Below are 16,056 nucleotides of genomic sequence, written 5' to 3' on the forward strand. Positions count from 1 at the left end.
ATGTTCTAGTAATGTCAAGTGCACAATACAGAAATAGTTTTCTCTATGCCATCTACCACGGTGGAGGCACAATGTGCCTTGGTGGATGGTCAAATTTGTGAATTTATAGCTCGCATGTGTGAGCCAAAATAGAGAGAAAGGGAATAAAGAAATATATAAGGCATCAAAAAGAGATGAATCTTTACTAGGACATTATTTTGCAACTACTTCAAAGGTGATTTAAGCTTGCTCCTACCTAGGTATGTTTTCCTAATCCCTTCTTCCCTTTATACGATTTTAAGTTGGGAGAACTTGATTTTCAAACCTAGGCTTTAGTTCATACCTATTAGTTCTATTGGGACTAATGGGAGTTATTTAACGTTTCTAAACCTAGTTTTGAAGATTTAATGAGGTTGTGAGCTTGGCTTTAGGGTTTTAGACAAACCATAATCATTTTAAGTAAGATTTTAAGATGTTAGATGATATATTAGTTTATATTTATGTTAATCGAAGCTAAATGGAGTTAATGGGAGATTACTTAAATATGATTAATATAATTTCTATTCAAATAAACTTATTTACTATTTTAGAAAAAATGCATGTGTGGCTTATTTTATTCAAATGAGATTGGTGATGATAAAATGAAGAATTATTATGCCATGTTATTTTTCTATTGCCTTGTGATATATGGTTGATGTTGCATGATCACATTTTGGGTTGGAGGTTGCCCCAAAAGGAGTATGCACTTTATTTTCACTTGGAATATAGCCATCACCATTGGTAGCTCAAGTGATTGGTTCTAGGTTCATGTCTTCATGAATCTTACCTAGAAATAAGTGTAAGCATATGTTGCCTAGACCCTTAGTCCTTAACCTCAACCTAGACTAAGTAAAGGGTAGGGCTTTTGATGCCCTAAATAATTCAAGAATGGGGGAATTCATGATCTAAGAGTGAGCATGGTACCTTTGGCCAAGTAACTCCTAACTATTAGTAAGCTTAGGCTAGTCTATTCACACAAACTTAGTCCTACTTAATTATTAGCTCACAGATTTAATCAAAAATATGTGGAGGAGATAAGAAGTATTTGATCATGCATATGTGGTATCATATGGTGATATTGTGCTATGCTTGTAATTAATTTTTAAATGCCTACTTTACACCTTAATTGATTTTACTTGCATGTGCATAATTTAGAGTTTTCCTTTGTTACTAAGTAATTATACTCACCCTTATTCTATATTTTATAGGAACTAGCTCTAAGAAGGACAAGGAAAAGGCTCCAGAGGCTTAGGAATTGAGATTCCTACTATAGGTGTCCTTCTTTTATTTTGATATATGTGTAATTTGATAATGTAATTTCCACAACTCTTTTGTTACTTGTATCATTACATGATATATGTATTGATTTGGGGTGTATTTAGTTCCCTAAACCTTGTGTGTAGGTTATAGTTGATTAAGCAAGACCTAAATACAAATGCAAGTATATTTATGACTATTTTGATGAATGTATATAGATAACTGGATATTTATGCTATTGTGCCTCCACCTTAGTTTTTGACTAAAATCAAGGTTAAGGAGTAAAAATGAGTTAGGAGTTGTATATCTATGTTGTGGTGCATCATATGAGTTGTCCTAAGCCTCTGGGACTTGGTTTAGGTAGTTGCATGGTCTATTGGCATTTGGTTGAGATTTTGGATACCTTTGAAGTGTTATAATGTGAAAAGGGAGTGTTTTTAGTTCTAGTTGTCCAACTTTTTGATATGATATGATTTTGAAATGAAACTAGTGCCAACAGCTATTTAATTGAATAAGATTTTTATGGACACCTAGATCACCACAATTGAACATTAGACGAAGGCTTGAGGTATGTCAAAAGTTCACCCCTGGAGTTGTGTTTTGACAATAATTAAGCTGTCAAATTCTATGTAGTGTGCTATGGTACATGGTGCCTGTGTAGTGACACACGACACAAAGAAAATCACAAGATAATGCATTTGAGTATGACGCAATGAATGCTTTTTAAATTGGGAAAATGATATTTTTGACCTCTTTTCACTTTGGTTTTTTCAATTTGAAGTGTATCCAATACTTCCTAATGCTTTTGAAACTTTGATTTCTATTTGTTTAGGACTTGCTATGTTTGGAAATGGTTACTTTACTTGGGTTCCCAATGAATTGTTTGACTATACCCTTCTATGATTGGTTTAAAAGTTTACTAGTAGTTGTTAAATGATTGTAATCTTTTCTCACAAGGTAATGTTTATTTAGCCATGTAAGATCTATTTAATTTAGTTTATTTTATGTTATAAAGTATAAGTTTATTTTTAATAACTATAATAGACCTTTAACCTAAGTCCTTTTCTTTTCTACTATGGTTAGTCATATTTAACAACAGTTAAAACCATTCTACCATGGTAATATGGCTAGAAAGATTAATCCCTAATTATCGTGGTAGAATATGGTATTATTGTTAAGCTTGTAGAGTTATCTATGCAATTTTACACTTGCTCTTAGCCTTATTTTCTTTTTTAGTTGTGTTGAACTTTTTGAATAGTGGCTTTAGTTTGTGTTCTTTGTTTATTTGTGCACTAAAATAACTCTTGTGATTATTAACATAATGCATTTTTCATAAATTTATTATCCTTTATCTTTTTATCCTTTGATTATTTTCTTACCTGTAAAAAGGAGAGATTGCAAAATCTCTCTTAGGACTAATGAGTTGTAGATAGTTTTGTTATCATTAAAAATGGGGGGAAATGTTGAACCTTAGTTTTGATAATAACAAATTAGAGAAGCTTTTGTTTAACATGTTAAAGTGTGTTTAAAGAAAGGGTATTTGAGGTATAAATGAGATAATATGCTTTAATCTCTAATTTTTAATTTTCTATAGTATCACTACTGTTATTGTTATGATATTATTGGTATTCATATAAAGCTCATCTATTATTAAACCTTTGATTCTCAAATTCTCTATGGGTAGTGTTCTTGACAGTACCTATATTCCTTTGAAGACTCATTTTGTATCACTTTATATCACTTTGGGTAGTCAAGTGTGCCTCTCTATTAGTATTAAGCTAAACAAAGGTCATATATCATTTTGGGTATTAGACCTCTTTACAAGTGTTAGAGTCTTAGTAAGTGCTTTGTTTTGCATCTTCACAATGCTAGTATTAGTGCATTACTACTAGTATTAGTGTCTCACTTCCTATATAGTAACACTTCTTGTAATGTTCTATCAATTTCATTCTCAAAGCCTCTACCCATATGCTTTCAATATTACCTGTAACATCCTAAATTTTAATCCTAGAAACTAGTTGCTAATCAGGGATAAATTAATAATTAGTAGATTGATTGTGGTTTGGATGTTGATTTGATGAAGAGGAAGCTTTGGATCTACTAGGGTTTGCATTAAATAGAGATTTGGAGTTTGCTTTGATTAGTAACTTGTTAGATAAGTATCACGCAATCCTAAACTTCAATTCTACCCTTTTTACATTGCATTTCATCAGTTGAGAGATTGAATCATGAAGTTTTAAGATGTTGTAATCTAAAAGAAAGGTTTAAAATAGGTTATCGAATATGGAACTAAGGTTTTGTAAGTAATATAGAGTTGAATGACTGAGCTTTGAGAGTTTAAGCTCAAAATAGCTTAAAAGTTAGGTTAATAGTAAGATTTTGGTTGAATAAATGTGTTAGGAGGTTGTTATGGTCATTTAAATAGCCTATAAGACTAATGACTATAAATAATGGACTTGTGAATTCAAAAGGCATTAATTAAACCATTATATGTGTTAAAAGATTCGATTTAGCCAAATCAATGCTTCTGTGAAATGTTGAGAATTGACTGAGGGGTACTGTGTTATGTTGATTAAGCACTTGTGCCATTGCTTTGTGAGAATTTATGCCTCTAGGAGCTTAGTGTTATTGGTAACCCTTATTAGCAAAGGTTAAAGATAACGTGAATAACCCTTTTACTTGTTTGTTTATAAAATTGTTTATAAGTATTTTGATATAACTATATGTATTGTGTTGTAAACTAATAGAATAGCAGTAATGTGAAAGTATATGTATGCAGGTGTGTGAGTACTTATTGAAATGAATTTCAGGTGGCATATGCATTGTCATGCATCGCATCCGTGAGAATACTCAGGATTATGGTAGGGGGATGTGGCCCTACCATGAGGGGGTCCAAGAAGTCCTGATCATCCAAAGCATAGAGTTTAACTCTGCGAGGATTGACCTAAGAGAAGAATCCTAATGATTTAGAGCATAAAGCTTGACTCCGCCATTATAGACCTAGGATATAGAATGATCGACGAGGTTACCTTAGACTAGGATAGGGGTCATGGTCTTACTTTGTATAAGGCTAGGAAGTCCTAATGATTTAGAGTATAGAGTTTGACTTCTCTATAACGGACTTAGGAGACCACCCATATGCAAAGAGGATTACCTAGTCTGAGTAGTGGTGGGGGCCCTATTCCTTATAACTGAAAGTCCTGGTCCGAGCGTAGAGATTACTTCCTTAGGTAGAATTAGGAATGCATTGCATGAGCATAACGAGATTGATGAGAATGAATTCCTATATATCCATATGATATTGCTTTGCTTTTATTGATATACATGTTACTTTATCACTTATTTATGATTTTGCTTACTAACCGATAATTAAGGCTATCTTTGAGTTATTAGGACGTATGTCTTACTTTGTTACTTTTGAATACAGGTGAAGAGAGCACGAGAAAGCCAAGAAAAGAAGCGAGGAAAGAGCAGCTTTATTTGGTAGTGGTATGACTAACATTGAATAAAATGAATGTATAAATTTGTTTATAGAGTTTGAGCTGCCAATTAAGATGCATAAGTGAATGTGTATATGAATTGTGTTGTGAATCTTGCTTGTATATATATATGATGTTGCATCTTATCAAGAGTTCCTTAATAAGAAGGTACGTGGGTAGGCTTAGATGATAAACAAGTAAGTGCATGATGTTATGTAACTTGTTCCACCGATATTATGTGCTGAACGTGAATTGATGTGATGATTATGTTTATATTTGTAAGAACTTGACACAAATGATAAGGTAGAGCCTTATTTAAAAGAGTCAAGTACCTTTGTGATTCCCAACCATATGATGAGGTGGAGCCCTATATTAAGAGTCGGAAGGTTGAAAGTGGAACAAATCTAGTTATATATATATATATGAATATATGTTGTATGTGTATTCCTAAAATAAGTCCACAATTGTGTAATGTGGCATTAAGAAGCCAAAATAGACGATTGATGTGATATTTGTGGTATGAGGTGTCAAGTCCTTTTAGACTTGATTTAAGGCCTGAAGTGGTCTAATGGAACAAAGAATGAGAATTGAGTGCTTAAGGTGCAATTTTTTGATAGAAAAGTGGCTTTTTATACTCAAGTGTCTAATTTTAGATTAGACTGTCAGATTGAGTCTAAACTTATTCCATTAACTAGTATATATTGTAAGTTTTGTGTGGACGCTTGAATAACTCCAATTAAACATTGGATGTAGAAATGGTGCGTGGTAAAAGTTTATCTTCCAAGCTGTCATATAATAGTAGAATTTACTGTCATAGCACTGCAATACACGATGTGCCTATTGTAGCGCATGACACAGACAAAAACAGAGCATGTCGCTCTATACCACATGCCGTAGTGCATGACTCATTTTTAAATAGAATGTTGTGTCTTATTAAGTCTTGTGAATGTCTTTACACTTTCACTAGTCCTCTTATTTGAATATATGTTTTAAAAAGTTAGGATCCCGTGATTTGGAAACAAATAAGGGGCTATTACTCTGATATTATTATATTAGTACTTGTTGATTATGTGATTGGGGATGGTAAAGCCCTGTTTGAGCTAGGACTTTACAGTATTGGTACTATAGTCTTACTTTTTGAATTACTTAATCTCTTCTAGTATTGTTTTCTTTATGTTCTAATGTCTTTTATGTAGAACACTTCCAGTATTAACCCCTTACTACTAGTATAAACAACAATAACGAGGTTTTATATCTCATTTGCTTCAATTAAGCTTTGTTTCATTGATTTAATCCTTTCTATTCATTTTTTATAGTTGTGCATACCTTTTTCAACTTTCTTGAATCTTTCTAGACACAACTTTGGGTAGATTTAAACACTTATATATTCTTAAATTATTTCTTACTACTTGTATTACATTTCACTCCATTGGTATTCTTTTACGTACCTTTTATCAGAGCATTAAATGCATTTAACTATTTACTATCATTCTTGCTGTGATTAAGAAAATCTGTAAAAAAAGTTTTATGCAAACACCATATTTTCTAGAGAAGCTAAAAAGAAAGAAGATGAACACTTGAATGGCTACTTCAATGTGTCTAACACATCTATCATTGACTTCAACTATAAATAGATACATTTATAAAGATGAATGCAAAAGAGTTATTATATGAGCTAACATATTTAATTATTTACCAACCTTCTATGATTTCACTTATTGTTGTTGCACTTTACTAATTGTAAATCAATTATTTGAGAGAGTATTTGTTGAAATAGTTCACTTTGTGAACTTACTCTATTTCTTCCTATTTTACATATTACGAAATAGAGGACTTAAGCATGGGGAGCTTAAATGGGTTCAATCATTATTTTTATAAAGGGGAATGATTTAGACTATGTCTATAATTGTACTAAGGCAACCAAGAGCTCATATTAATGTTGGTAGTATTAGTGGATCAAAATCTCAAGCAAAGCTTAAGGACTAAATTTAGGCTCATGTGGTTGGAGTTGAACCAAATAAATCATTGTGCATGCTTTCTTTCTCTCTGAACATTTAGCGATATCATTACTTCTCTAATCTCCTTTTAACTAAGCATTATTTGTCAAAAATTTTAGTAGTCCAATTCACCCCCCTTTAGGCTCATTTATAGTATTGTGGGATCATTTCATGAAGTAGTCCAATTTTTTTAGGATGTAGAATTTTACCTGTACTATTCACTTATATATATATATATATATACACTTTTCTTTTAGTTTATAGCACTTCAATACTTTGGAGAAACATTCTAAAGAAGAGCCAAGACATGTTTGTAATGTTTGGTCACAAGCTTTCTTATAATTTGCTTTATTTGTGTAGATATATAGTAATTTTTGTGTAAATTATATACTGATGGTCTCTGGATATGCTATAATTAGAATTTGATTGCAAGGTTATAAATAAGGGCTGGTTTATGTAAAATGTGTTTGGAATATGAATTATGGTGTCTGGTATGGTTATAACAGACTCCATTATGTAATATTATGAGTTTGGTGCGTTAATAGACCAGATCTCCATAGTGGAGTCCCGGATGCATTATGGCTTCTATTCCTTATTAGACTAGACGGCAAAATGAACCCAACTATTGCTTATGTTGTGATTTCACTAGTAGAGAAAATTAACTTTACTAGTACACTTATCTTTACTATTCTCCATGTGCAGTGGCGAAAATGAATTTTTAACGGTAGTGAAAATTAGTATTTTTCACTAGTGATTAATGATAATATTGGTTACTGTATTGTGGGTTTCTGCTACAAACTAGCTAGGACCTTACCTACCTACTATTGTGGAAGTGCTTGAGATCACCAAAGGTTGAGAGAGTTATGCTAGCAAAAGGGTTATGGAAAAGTTGAAGCTCACTATGACTGTGCTCAACCCGTAAATTAAATCTCATTCTTAGATGCTACAACCCGAATCACCTATTTCAAAGATGTTATTATTTATGATGCTTGCCTTTTGCTTAGTGGGAATCGGGCTATATCAATTTTTCCTGCAGAGATATAATTTGTAAAGCTAACTCTCTAACTAGGATAGCTCATACATGTGAGAGAACATATTGCACCTTTGATCATCCCAACTTTTTTTTTCCTAATAGGAAGTGAATGATGATTGATATGTCTCTGCTTTGTTGTAGGACATTTGTTTCTACATATTTATAAAGGCATTTCAGTTTGATTAAAAAAAATCCAAGGGTGGCAAATTCAAACACACAAGTCACCACAAATTTCGACACGTATATCAAATATCAAAAATTTTATAACACAGATTATGTAATAGATCAAGTACTTTTGTGGGAAGTTAGAGAAAAGCATCTTTTTGATAGTTGGATTGGCCTTTCAATGATATGAGTGCAATCAGTGGCGCAGAAGGATAAGTGCTGTGTATAACTCTTAAGTGCGTTGCTATATAAGCTAGGGATATGGAATCAAATTCAACAAGCCCATTTCTATCTTAAAATGTTTCTTGCTTGCTTAACTTTCCAGGTATCCTATGCATGACCTAATTTTCATTCATTTGTTCATTGATGAATGTGTATGTGTGTATTTTTTTTTTCTTTTTTTGCTTTTTGCCGACTGTGTCTATATATATATATATATATTATATGACAGAACACGCTCATATTGGGGCTTCCACTTCGAGTAATGCTACGTGTGAAAAGAGGAAAAAAAAAAATCTTCCAAACTGTTTTAGGTGATCCTTGATTAGTGGGAAAATGACAATAAAATGCTCCCAAATTATATAAATGACAATCTGATCTCTCAAAATGCCTTAATCTCACAAAAGTCTCTAACTAAAGTCTCTAGAGAATTTTATGTCAATAAATTTCAAATTAAAAAGACCATTTACCCTTATTAAAAATAACAAGCTCCAATCATAACTTTTGCTTAAGGAATAACAACTTTTATTTTGTGACCATAAAAGTTGAACAAAAAATCATAACTTGTCAAGTGTAATTTTTGCTATTAAAAAAATAAGTTCTCAAAATAATAAACTCCAATCACAACTTTTGCTTAACCTCAATCACAACTTGTGCTTAAGAAATAATAACTTTAGTTTCATAAAACACAAGAGCTAAACAAGAAATCACAATTTGTCAAGTGCCAATTTTGTTATTGAAAAATAAGTTTTCAAAATAACAAGCCACACTCACAACTTTTGTTTAAAGAATATTAACTTTTATTTAAAGAATCACAATAATTAAACAAGAAATCATAACTTGTCAATAAGTGTTAAAATTATTTTTTTTAATTTAAAATTTATTTACACAAAAGTCCCTTACTAGAATTATGACATTTCTAGACATCAAATTATTATTGAAATAATTTGACGGGATTTTGTTATCATTTTTCCTTAATTAATTGAATGGGAATATCATGTCCTCGTAAAATATTTGAGAAGATTATTAATGTCACTTAATGGTTTTTTTTTGGGTTAAACCCCAATATTTTCCCCTAAACTTATTTTTGAGAAGCTTTGGGCACTCTTCAATGAAGAATGGGGTAATATTTCCCCTAAACAATATTTTAGGGACAAAATTGTCCATTGCAAAGAATGAGGCATCTTCCCCACATAAAGATAGTAAGGCATTTTGATCCATTTTGTAGTTGTTTTGCTGCTAAGATCAAGGTCAGTTCCTGTCACTACCGCTGCCACCTCTAGCCCTTATTTGGCCGATGTCAAATTATCAACATGGATCAGAATGCCTTTCTTTAATTGTGTGCAGGGTTCACAACTATTTCACATAAGCAGCTAATGAAGAAGATGACAAGTCTCTAACGAAAAGATAATTTTGCTTTTGAAAAAAAAAATATTTAAAGAGATATTGCCTCGTCCTTTAGTATAAGGTGACTAGACTAGTACTTCTAAAAAAAAAAAGTTGAGGCAAACAATGATCTTTAACCTTTTTTTCTATAATTTTATCGTCTATGTATACAAAATATTTCATGTTATGGAAATTAGAAAACATATTAACCACTTGCATTGACGTTCGAGGACTAATTCTAATATCAGCTGCTGCGGGCACTAATTCTGGTTTTAGGTCATCAGTGTGTATCTTTTTAATATATTACTTAAGTGCTTCATGACTTGCACCACGTTAACAATAAGCACCTGAGTGCGTACCCAAGTTAACATCTTTATAATTTTTTATCCCTCTCAACTTGCGTGGAAGCGTGTCACTAAACTTCAATTAGGTTGGATTACAAATCGTTGAAATATTGTATAATGCCTGAGATAAGTTATAGTTCTATTTTCATATTAAACTACAATATCACTAATCTGATTATGCGCTCATGTAAAAAATATGTTACCTAACTTTAGTCCAAAATTAGCTACATCGTTCGCTGGTGTACGGATATGATGCTTTTAATTTCATGTAAAATACGGAAAAACATAAAGCCATGTGTGTCCAACAAAACTAAGAAAAGGATCATTTTCTGAAATTAATTGATAAGCTCTAGATTAGACCAACCTCACCGACACAATTTGAAAATAAATTAATGGCAGAGAAAAGAAGACCATCTCTATAAATACACATATACTTGAGAACAATCTCAGCCCTGAGCAATATCATCCCAAGGTTCAGGTAGGTCAATAAAGTTCAAATCTTAGTTATTATCTTCATTGCACGCCCATTTTATATGGGAGCTACTAATTATATGTAAAATTTAGTAGTTTTCTATTAGAGGTAGTTTATATATTGCGAGTTTACATGCTTCAAATTTATTTACATGTCTTTATAAGTTTGTCTAAACTCACGAGTTTAACATCATTGCATACAGTATATGTGGAAGGGATGAGCAGTGAAGATGGGTAATGAAGTTGAATGGAGAATAAAAGCCAGAGATGGGTCATCGGTGGAGATTTTAGTGCTGGCCGAGAGATTTGGAAGGATCAAACAATGGATTGAAGGGTTGGGTTTGAAGTTGGTGAAATTTCTGAAGAAAGCATGGGAATTAGGGGTAAAAGATCCCAAAAAGTTTATTCATGGCATCAAGGTAGCCACAGCTCTTACTTTAGTGTCTCTTTTCTACTACGTCAAGCCTTTGTATGATGGAGTTGAAGGAAATGCCATGTGGGCAGTCATGACTGTTGTTGTTGTGTTTCAGTACACAGCAGGTAGGGTACCTCCAGTACTTACTTAACTGCACATAAGGTTAATTATTTACTCAAAATTACAATTATTTATCTATAAATTGTTCGGGAATATCTTGGAAAAGGGGATAACACAGCTGGGCTGCCTAACAGCCCCAAGAAAAGACACATAAGTGAGTATGACACTATATTTTAACCTGAAACCTTAAAACATTGAGTTTGTACGTTTTTTCCCCCACTTATACACCTCTTATCCAACCCACCTACAATGGATGTGAGACTTTTTTCCTATTCCAAGTCTAGCCACTCACACTTGATATCCCAACAATCTTCCTCCACCATATTAACCACACAAACGCATGCTGCCCCCTAATCGCCCACTAATAAAATCTTTATATTGACAACAAAATTTGATCCTATAATCTTGTAAGTTATCAGCCAAATTCTTGTAAATATGAGAAAATTATCTAAATCTATATATGATATATATCAGATTGGCATATAATTATGCTATTAATTGGATAATTAATTGGCATATAATTAAGCTATTAATTGGAAAATTAATTACTGCAGGTGAAACAATTAGTAAAACTATAAATCGGATCTGTGCCACATCCATTGCTGGGCTTCTTGCCATTGGTGTTCACTGGGCAGCCAGCAGAGCAGGAGATCATGTCGAGCCAATCATTGTCAACGTCTCCCTCTTTTTGTTAGGTATTAAAAGGAATCTCAGCCAAACCAGCCAGTTGTCTTAACTTGGTTTTTTATTCTCAAGAGTGCCTGACTCTTATATATGCTATGTTAAAGTTTTAAGACTAATCACACTCAAGGCTTGTCTCTTATAATTGGTTAAACTATTTTAGATAGACTCACTTCAAGCTTATATACTTTTGATTTATCATCTAAACACCCTAGCTATAGGCTAGGTATTGAAAACTACATCAGTCATTAAACCAATTAAGATACTAATTAAAGGTTAATTATTAAAATAGTCAAACCATAATCAACTGGTAATAAACAAAACATTTTATTTAACCAATTAAAGTACTAGTTTAATAGTTTATTAGTTCAATTTGGTAGGTTGATTATAATTTTCATACTCCACTTTCAATTATACACTCTATCAAATTACTTATGGGGAGCCAATATCTTGTTAACTTATAGTTAGTTCTGTGGTCAGCTTCTGCAACAACGTTCTCTAGATTCATCCCAACTATTAAGGCTCGATTTGATTATGGTGCTGTGATATTTATCCTCACTTTTAGCTTGGTTTCAATCTCGGGTTATCGGGTCGATGAATTATTTCGTATGACACTGGAAAGGATATTAACCATTGTAATTGGCACTTGTTTCTGCATAATCACGAGTATCACCATTCGCCCCGTTTGGGCGGGTCAGGAGCTCCATCTTTCAATCACTACAAACATGGACAAACTTGCAAATTCTCTAGATGGTTAGTCTTCCTTCAGTTAATTAAATTAATTACTTTAATTTCATCATCGCACTTTCTTTAATTTGCTTGGGACATGTATAGCTAAATACATATGTTTATGAACAATAATTTCAGTTTGTGTGGTTCAGTACTTCAATGATCAAACCTCATCTGTTAGTGACGATGAATCTGATAAAAAGTCGTTAGGCTACAAGTGCGTGCTGAGTTCCAAGGCAACAGAAGATTCAATGGTATACATATTTGGTGATGGATTAATTTAATTTGGAAAAACACAACCATTAATTTCCATAGTTTTACTGTGTTTCGCTATAAGTTAGTATAATTTTTTGAAAAAATGATAATAAAATCCCAAAACATGAAATTTATGATAGTTAAATGCTCAATAAATATTCCTAAAATATATGTTGCAAATATTGATTCAAACTTGTATAGTTGTAAATAGAAATTCAAACTACAAACTAAGAGTTTTATTTAAAATTTAAATGTTTTATTTGCAGTTAGAACTTCTAAATTTATATCTGAATTAATATTTACAACTAATTTTTCAGAAAATTTTCTTGGAAACCTAATTATTATAAATTCATTGTTTTGGGATATTAATGTCATTCTTTTTATTTTTTATTTTTTCATTGCTTCAGCCGTTCTAGTTTATCTCATATGCAACATAGTCATATTTTTAAATATACCCAAAAAATGATGAGATGCCACTATGACAAAGGATATTAAATATGTTGAACTATGACTAACATTGATAATCTTTGTAGTGGTGGGGTGGAATATTATGATTCAATAGAATGACACTTGAATGAAATAGAACAAAGAGTGAACAACATTGTTAACTTATTCAAATCATAATTTCATCATAGTACAAATTAATAGCATTAGTCATAGTCTAGCATATTTAACATTATTAGTGCCATTCCATCATCCTTACACACATATTAAAAAGTAAAAGGACTAACATTGTAAATGATATAAACTAGAGGGACTTGAAAGTTGAAACAATGGACGAAAGTACTACAAAATCTATACTAAAACATGCTAAAATTATAGAAACTAATATATATCTTCATTTTAATTTTTTGGAATTTAAGATTTAGTTTAGTGTACACACACTTATATATAATGGTTTGACCATTTCGTATATGGCGCAGGCTAAGTTTGCTAGATGGGAACCAGCCCACGGCCGGTTCAGATTTCGTCACCCATGGAAGCAATATCTTAAAGTGGGGACATCAATGCGCACTTGTGCTGCTTGCATTGATGCTCTTGTTGGCTGTGTCAATATAGAAAACAAGGTGATCATTAATAATAACTGAGTTCTACGTACGGTCTAATGATTTTTTTTTTTAAGAGAGAATACCAATTAGATTCTATAAGGTTGAATTAATGACACTTAGGACTCAATAAAATTGTTTTAAATTAAAAATGAGTTATAAATATCGATTCAAATAGTTACAAATAAATATTTCTATTATAATATAAGAGTTATATTTAATACTTAAATACTTATATGCAATTGAAACTCTTAAATTTGCAAAGTCATCAAATGTTTAAAGACCTAACTATCATTCTCCTTTGTTTAATCATTAGAAACTAGCTAGATATATTAACACAAGGAAATTACATCTTATTTATCCCAATGAATTAGTTAATTATTTTTAAAATTATACACTCTTTTTATATTTATCCTTATTTAATAGATGTTTCAATTATAAAAGCTTATTAATTATAACCCTAATTAAAGGTATTTTTGAAAAAAAATTCCCATTAATTGCATCTTGGAAGATCCAACAATGCCTTATATTTTTTTAATATCTTACCTAAGAAAAAATATCTTATATTTTTTAAGGGAAGATATAACTAAAATATGTAGTATTTATGTGTGTGTGTGTGTGTGTTGAAGAAAATTATCTAAATAAATAATGATGAATAATTTTCTTTTTTGTATCAATATATGGTTAACAAACAATAAATGATGATATATTGAAAATTTTAATTATCTTGATACCGATATAAATATAATATTTATAAGGAGACATATTATTTATAAATAGTCTGGCTCCACCGCTATGCAATATTATTGTTAAGAAAAAAGGGTTCTCTTTCTTCACCTTTTATTGGGTTTCATGTGTATATATATATATATATATATATATTATCTCCATCTCAATTTATTAGACATTTTCAAATAAAATCATACCTATCGATAAAGCTCATTAATTAAATACACTTCACCACCTTATTTTTTCAAAATAAAAATATAAAATTTTAAAAATATTCTTAATTTATTACTCAATTTGTGAAAGAATATTAAAAAAAGAACATATTATAATGATAATATTAAAAAATTATCATTGATGAAATATTATTATTGTCAAAATGTCTTATTTTTTGCAACGTCGAATCTCTTCCAAAAGTATTTTATAAATTAGAATGGAGGGAGTATATATATATATATATATATATCATTTAAGTTCGTTTATTAGTTCAGCATCGTATTACATTATACGGAGTTTAATTGACGCTAGAAAGATGATGACAATTTTTTGAAAACTCATTGTCTCCACACATATAGTCATATATATAATATATATTGACTTTGGAACAGGACCACCATATTGATCATATGAAGGAGCAAATCAGTGGCATGTCCTTGAGATTGAGCGCTAACTGTGCGAGTGTGATAAGAGAGCTGGCAAAGACAAGTCGAAATATGACAAAATCATCTAAAGTTGATATTTTAGTTGGGGAGATTAATAGCGCAACACAAGAGCTTCAGCAAGTACTTAAATCTAATTCAATAACAAACGTTACAAAAACACAAGGCTTGTCTCCACAACTTGTTTTGACTGAAACTTTTCAACTGCTAGCCCTAGCTTCTTTGCTTATAGAAATTGCAGCGCGTGTGGAAGACATTGTCAAAGATGTACAGCAACTAGCAGATTGGCTCATTTCTTGCCTGCAAACTCTGTCAAATCTCTCAATAATCAACCCCAAGATCTTGAAGATCCATGCTCCCTAAATTGAAAAAAGAAACCATACATATATATATAAAGATATATTCTTTGAATTCTACAATGATGTCTGGCATGACGTACATGTACTGTGCTTGTGTCTGTCTCCTGGCACAATGGTTGTATACTACATCAGAAAGAGATGAGAGAAGAAAAAGAAAAGGTTGTGCGCTTATGATGAAATAAACTTCAACTAGAGTATGTAATTATCACTGATATGTAGTTGCGGTAAAATTCTCATAAACTTAGTAGGGATAATCCACAATCTTATTTATAAGCTAAGCCACTTCTAATATGTTTTACTGAAACTAATTAAAGTTTAAAACTCATTAAATCTCAAAATTTAATAAATTTTTAACTTTACTTTTATTAAATATATACATGCTATAATAACATACTTTCTGTGACATCCCAATTTCTCTTGTTAGAATTTAAGTAATATTAGAAAATCATTTATTAAATAAATTGAGGTTTAGAATAACTTCATTAAAGTTGTCTAGGGTGTAGAGAAACACAGGATTGTGATTTAATGAAATAAAATGTGAAATTGTGATCAAATCTTTATCAAGATAAATTGATTCTAACTATCATATTATAGAATAAAATGACTATTTTATGAAGAAGTACAAAATTAAATATGCTAAATACTTATAGCATTGGTTTGAATTTAATGAAATTATTTTATAGTTATTAAAAATTAT

General features: G+C 31.1%; 1 protein-coding gene across 3 annotated transcripts; it reads left to right on the top strand.

Annotated features, from left to right (window-relative positions):
- The first annotated feature begins 10,262 nt into the window (after positions 1-10,262).
- Positions 10,263-15,571, top strand: LOC129311049 (aluminum-activated malate transporter 10). 3 transcript variants are annotated; one of them, XM_054953001.1, is made up of 7 exons: positions 10,263-10,376; positions 10,573-10,909; positions 11,459-11,599; positions 12,054-12,338; positions 12,453-12,568; positions 13,493-13,636; positions 14,950-15,571. In XM_054953001.1, the coding sequence occupies exons 2-7, from the start codon at positions 10,600-10,602 to the stop codon at positions 15,361-15,363; spliced, it is 1,410 nt and encodes a 469-aa protein (XP_054808976.1). In that variant the 5' UTR covers positions 10,263-10,376; positions 10,573-10,599; the 3' UTR covers positions 15,364-15,571. The 3 variants fall into 3 exon arrangements, with proteins under 3 accessions (XP_054808976.1, XP_054808977.1, XP_054808980.1); XM_054953002.1 differs by having other exon boundaries at positions 12,066-12,338; XM_054953005.1 differs by lacking the exon at positions 11,459-11,599 and having other exon boundaries at positions 12,066-12,338.
- The last annotated feature ends 485 nt before the right edge of the window (positions 15,572-16,056 follow it).

This window comes from Prosopis cineraria, unplaced genomic scaffold, assembly GCF_029017545.1.
Source record: "Prosopis cineraria cultivar Desert tree isolate PC_DT_omini unplaced genomic scaffold, ASM2901754v1 PC5, whole genome shotgun sequence".
Taxonomy (NCBI): Eukaryota; Viridiplantae; Streptophyta; class Magnoliopsida; order Fabales; family Fabaceae; genus Prosopis; species Prosopis cineraria.

What these genes read in the sequence shown, in the direction of transcription:
- LOC129311049 (XM_054953001.1), top strand. Translation starts at nt 10,600, where the DNA reads ATGGGTAATGAAGTTGAATGGAGAATAAAAGCCAGAGATGGGTCATCG. An exon ending in TGTGTTTCAGTACACAGCAG is followed by an intron (nt 10,910 to 11,458) that starts GTAGGGTACCTC and finishes TAATTACTGCAG; the next exon opens with GTGAAACAATTAGTAAAACT. An exon ending in AGGCAACAGAAGATTCAATG is followed by an intron (nt 12,569 to 13,492) that starts GTATACATATTT and finishes TATATGGCGCAG; the next exon opens with GCTAAGTTTGCTAGATGGGA.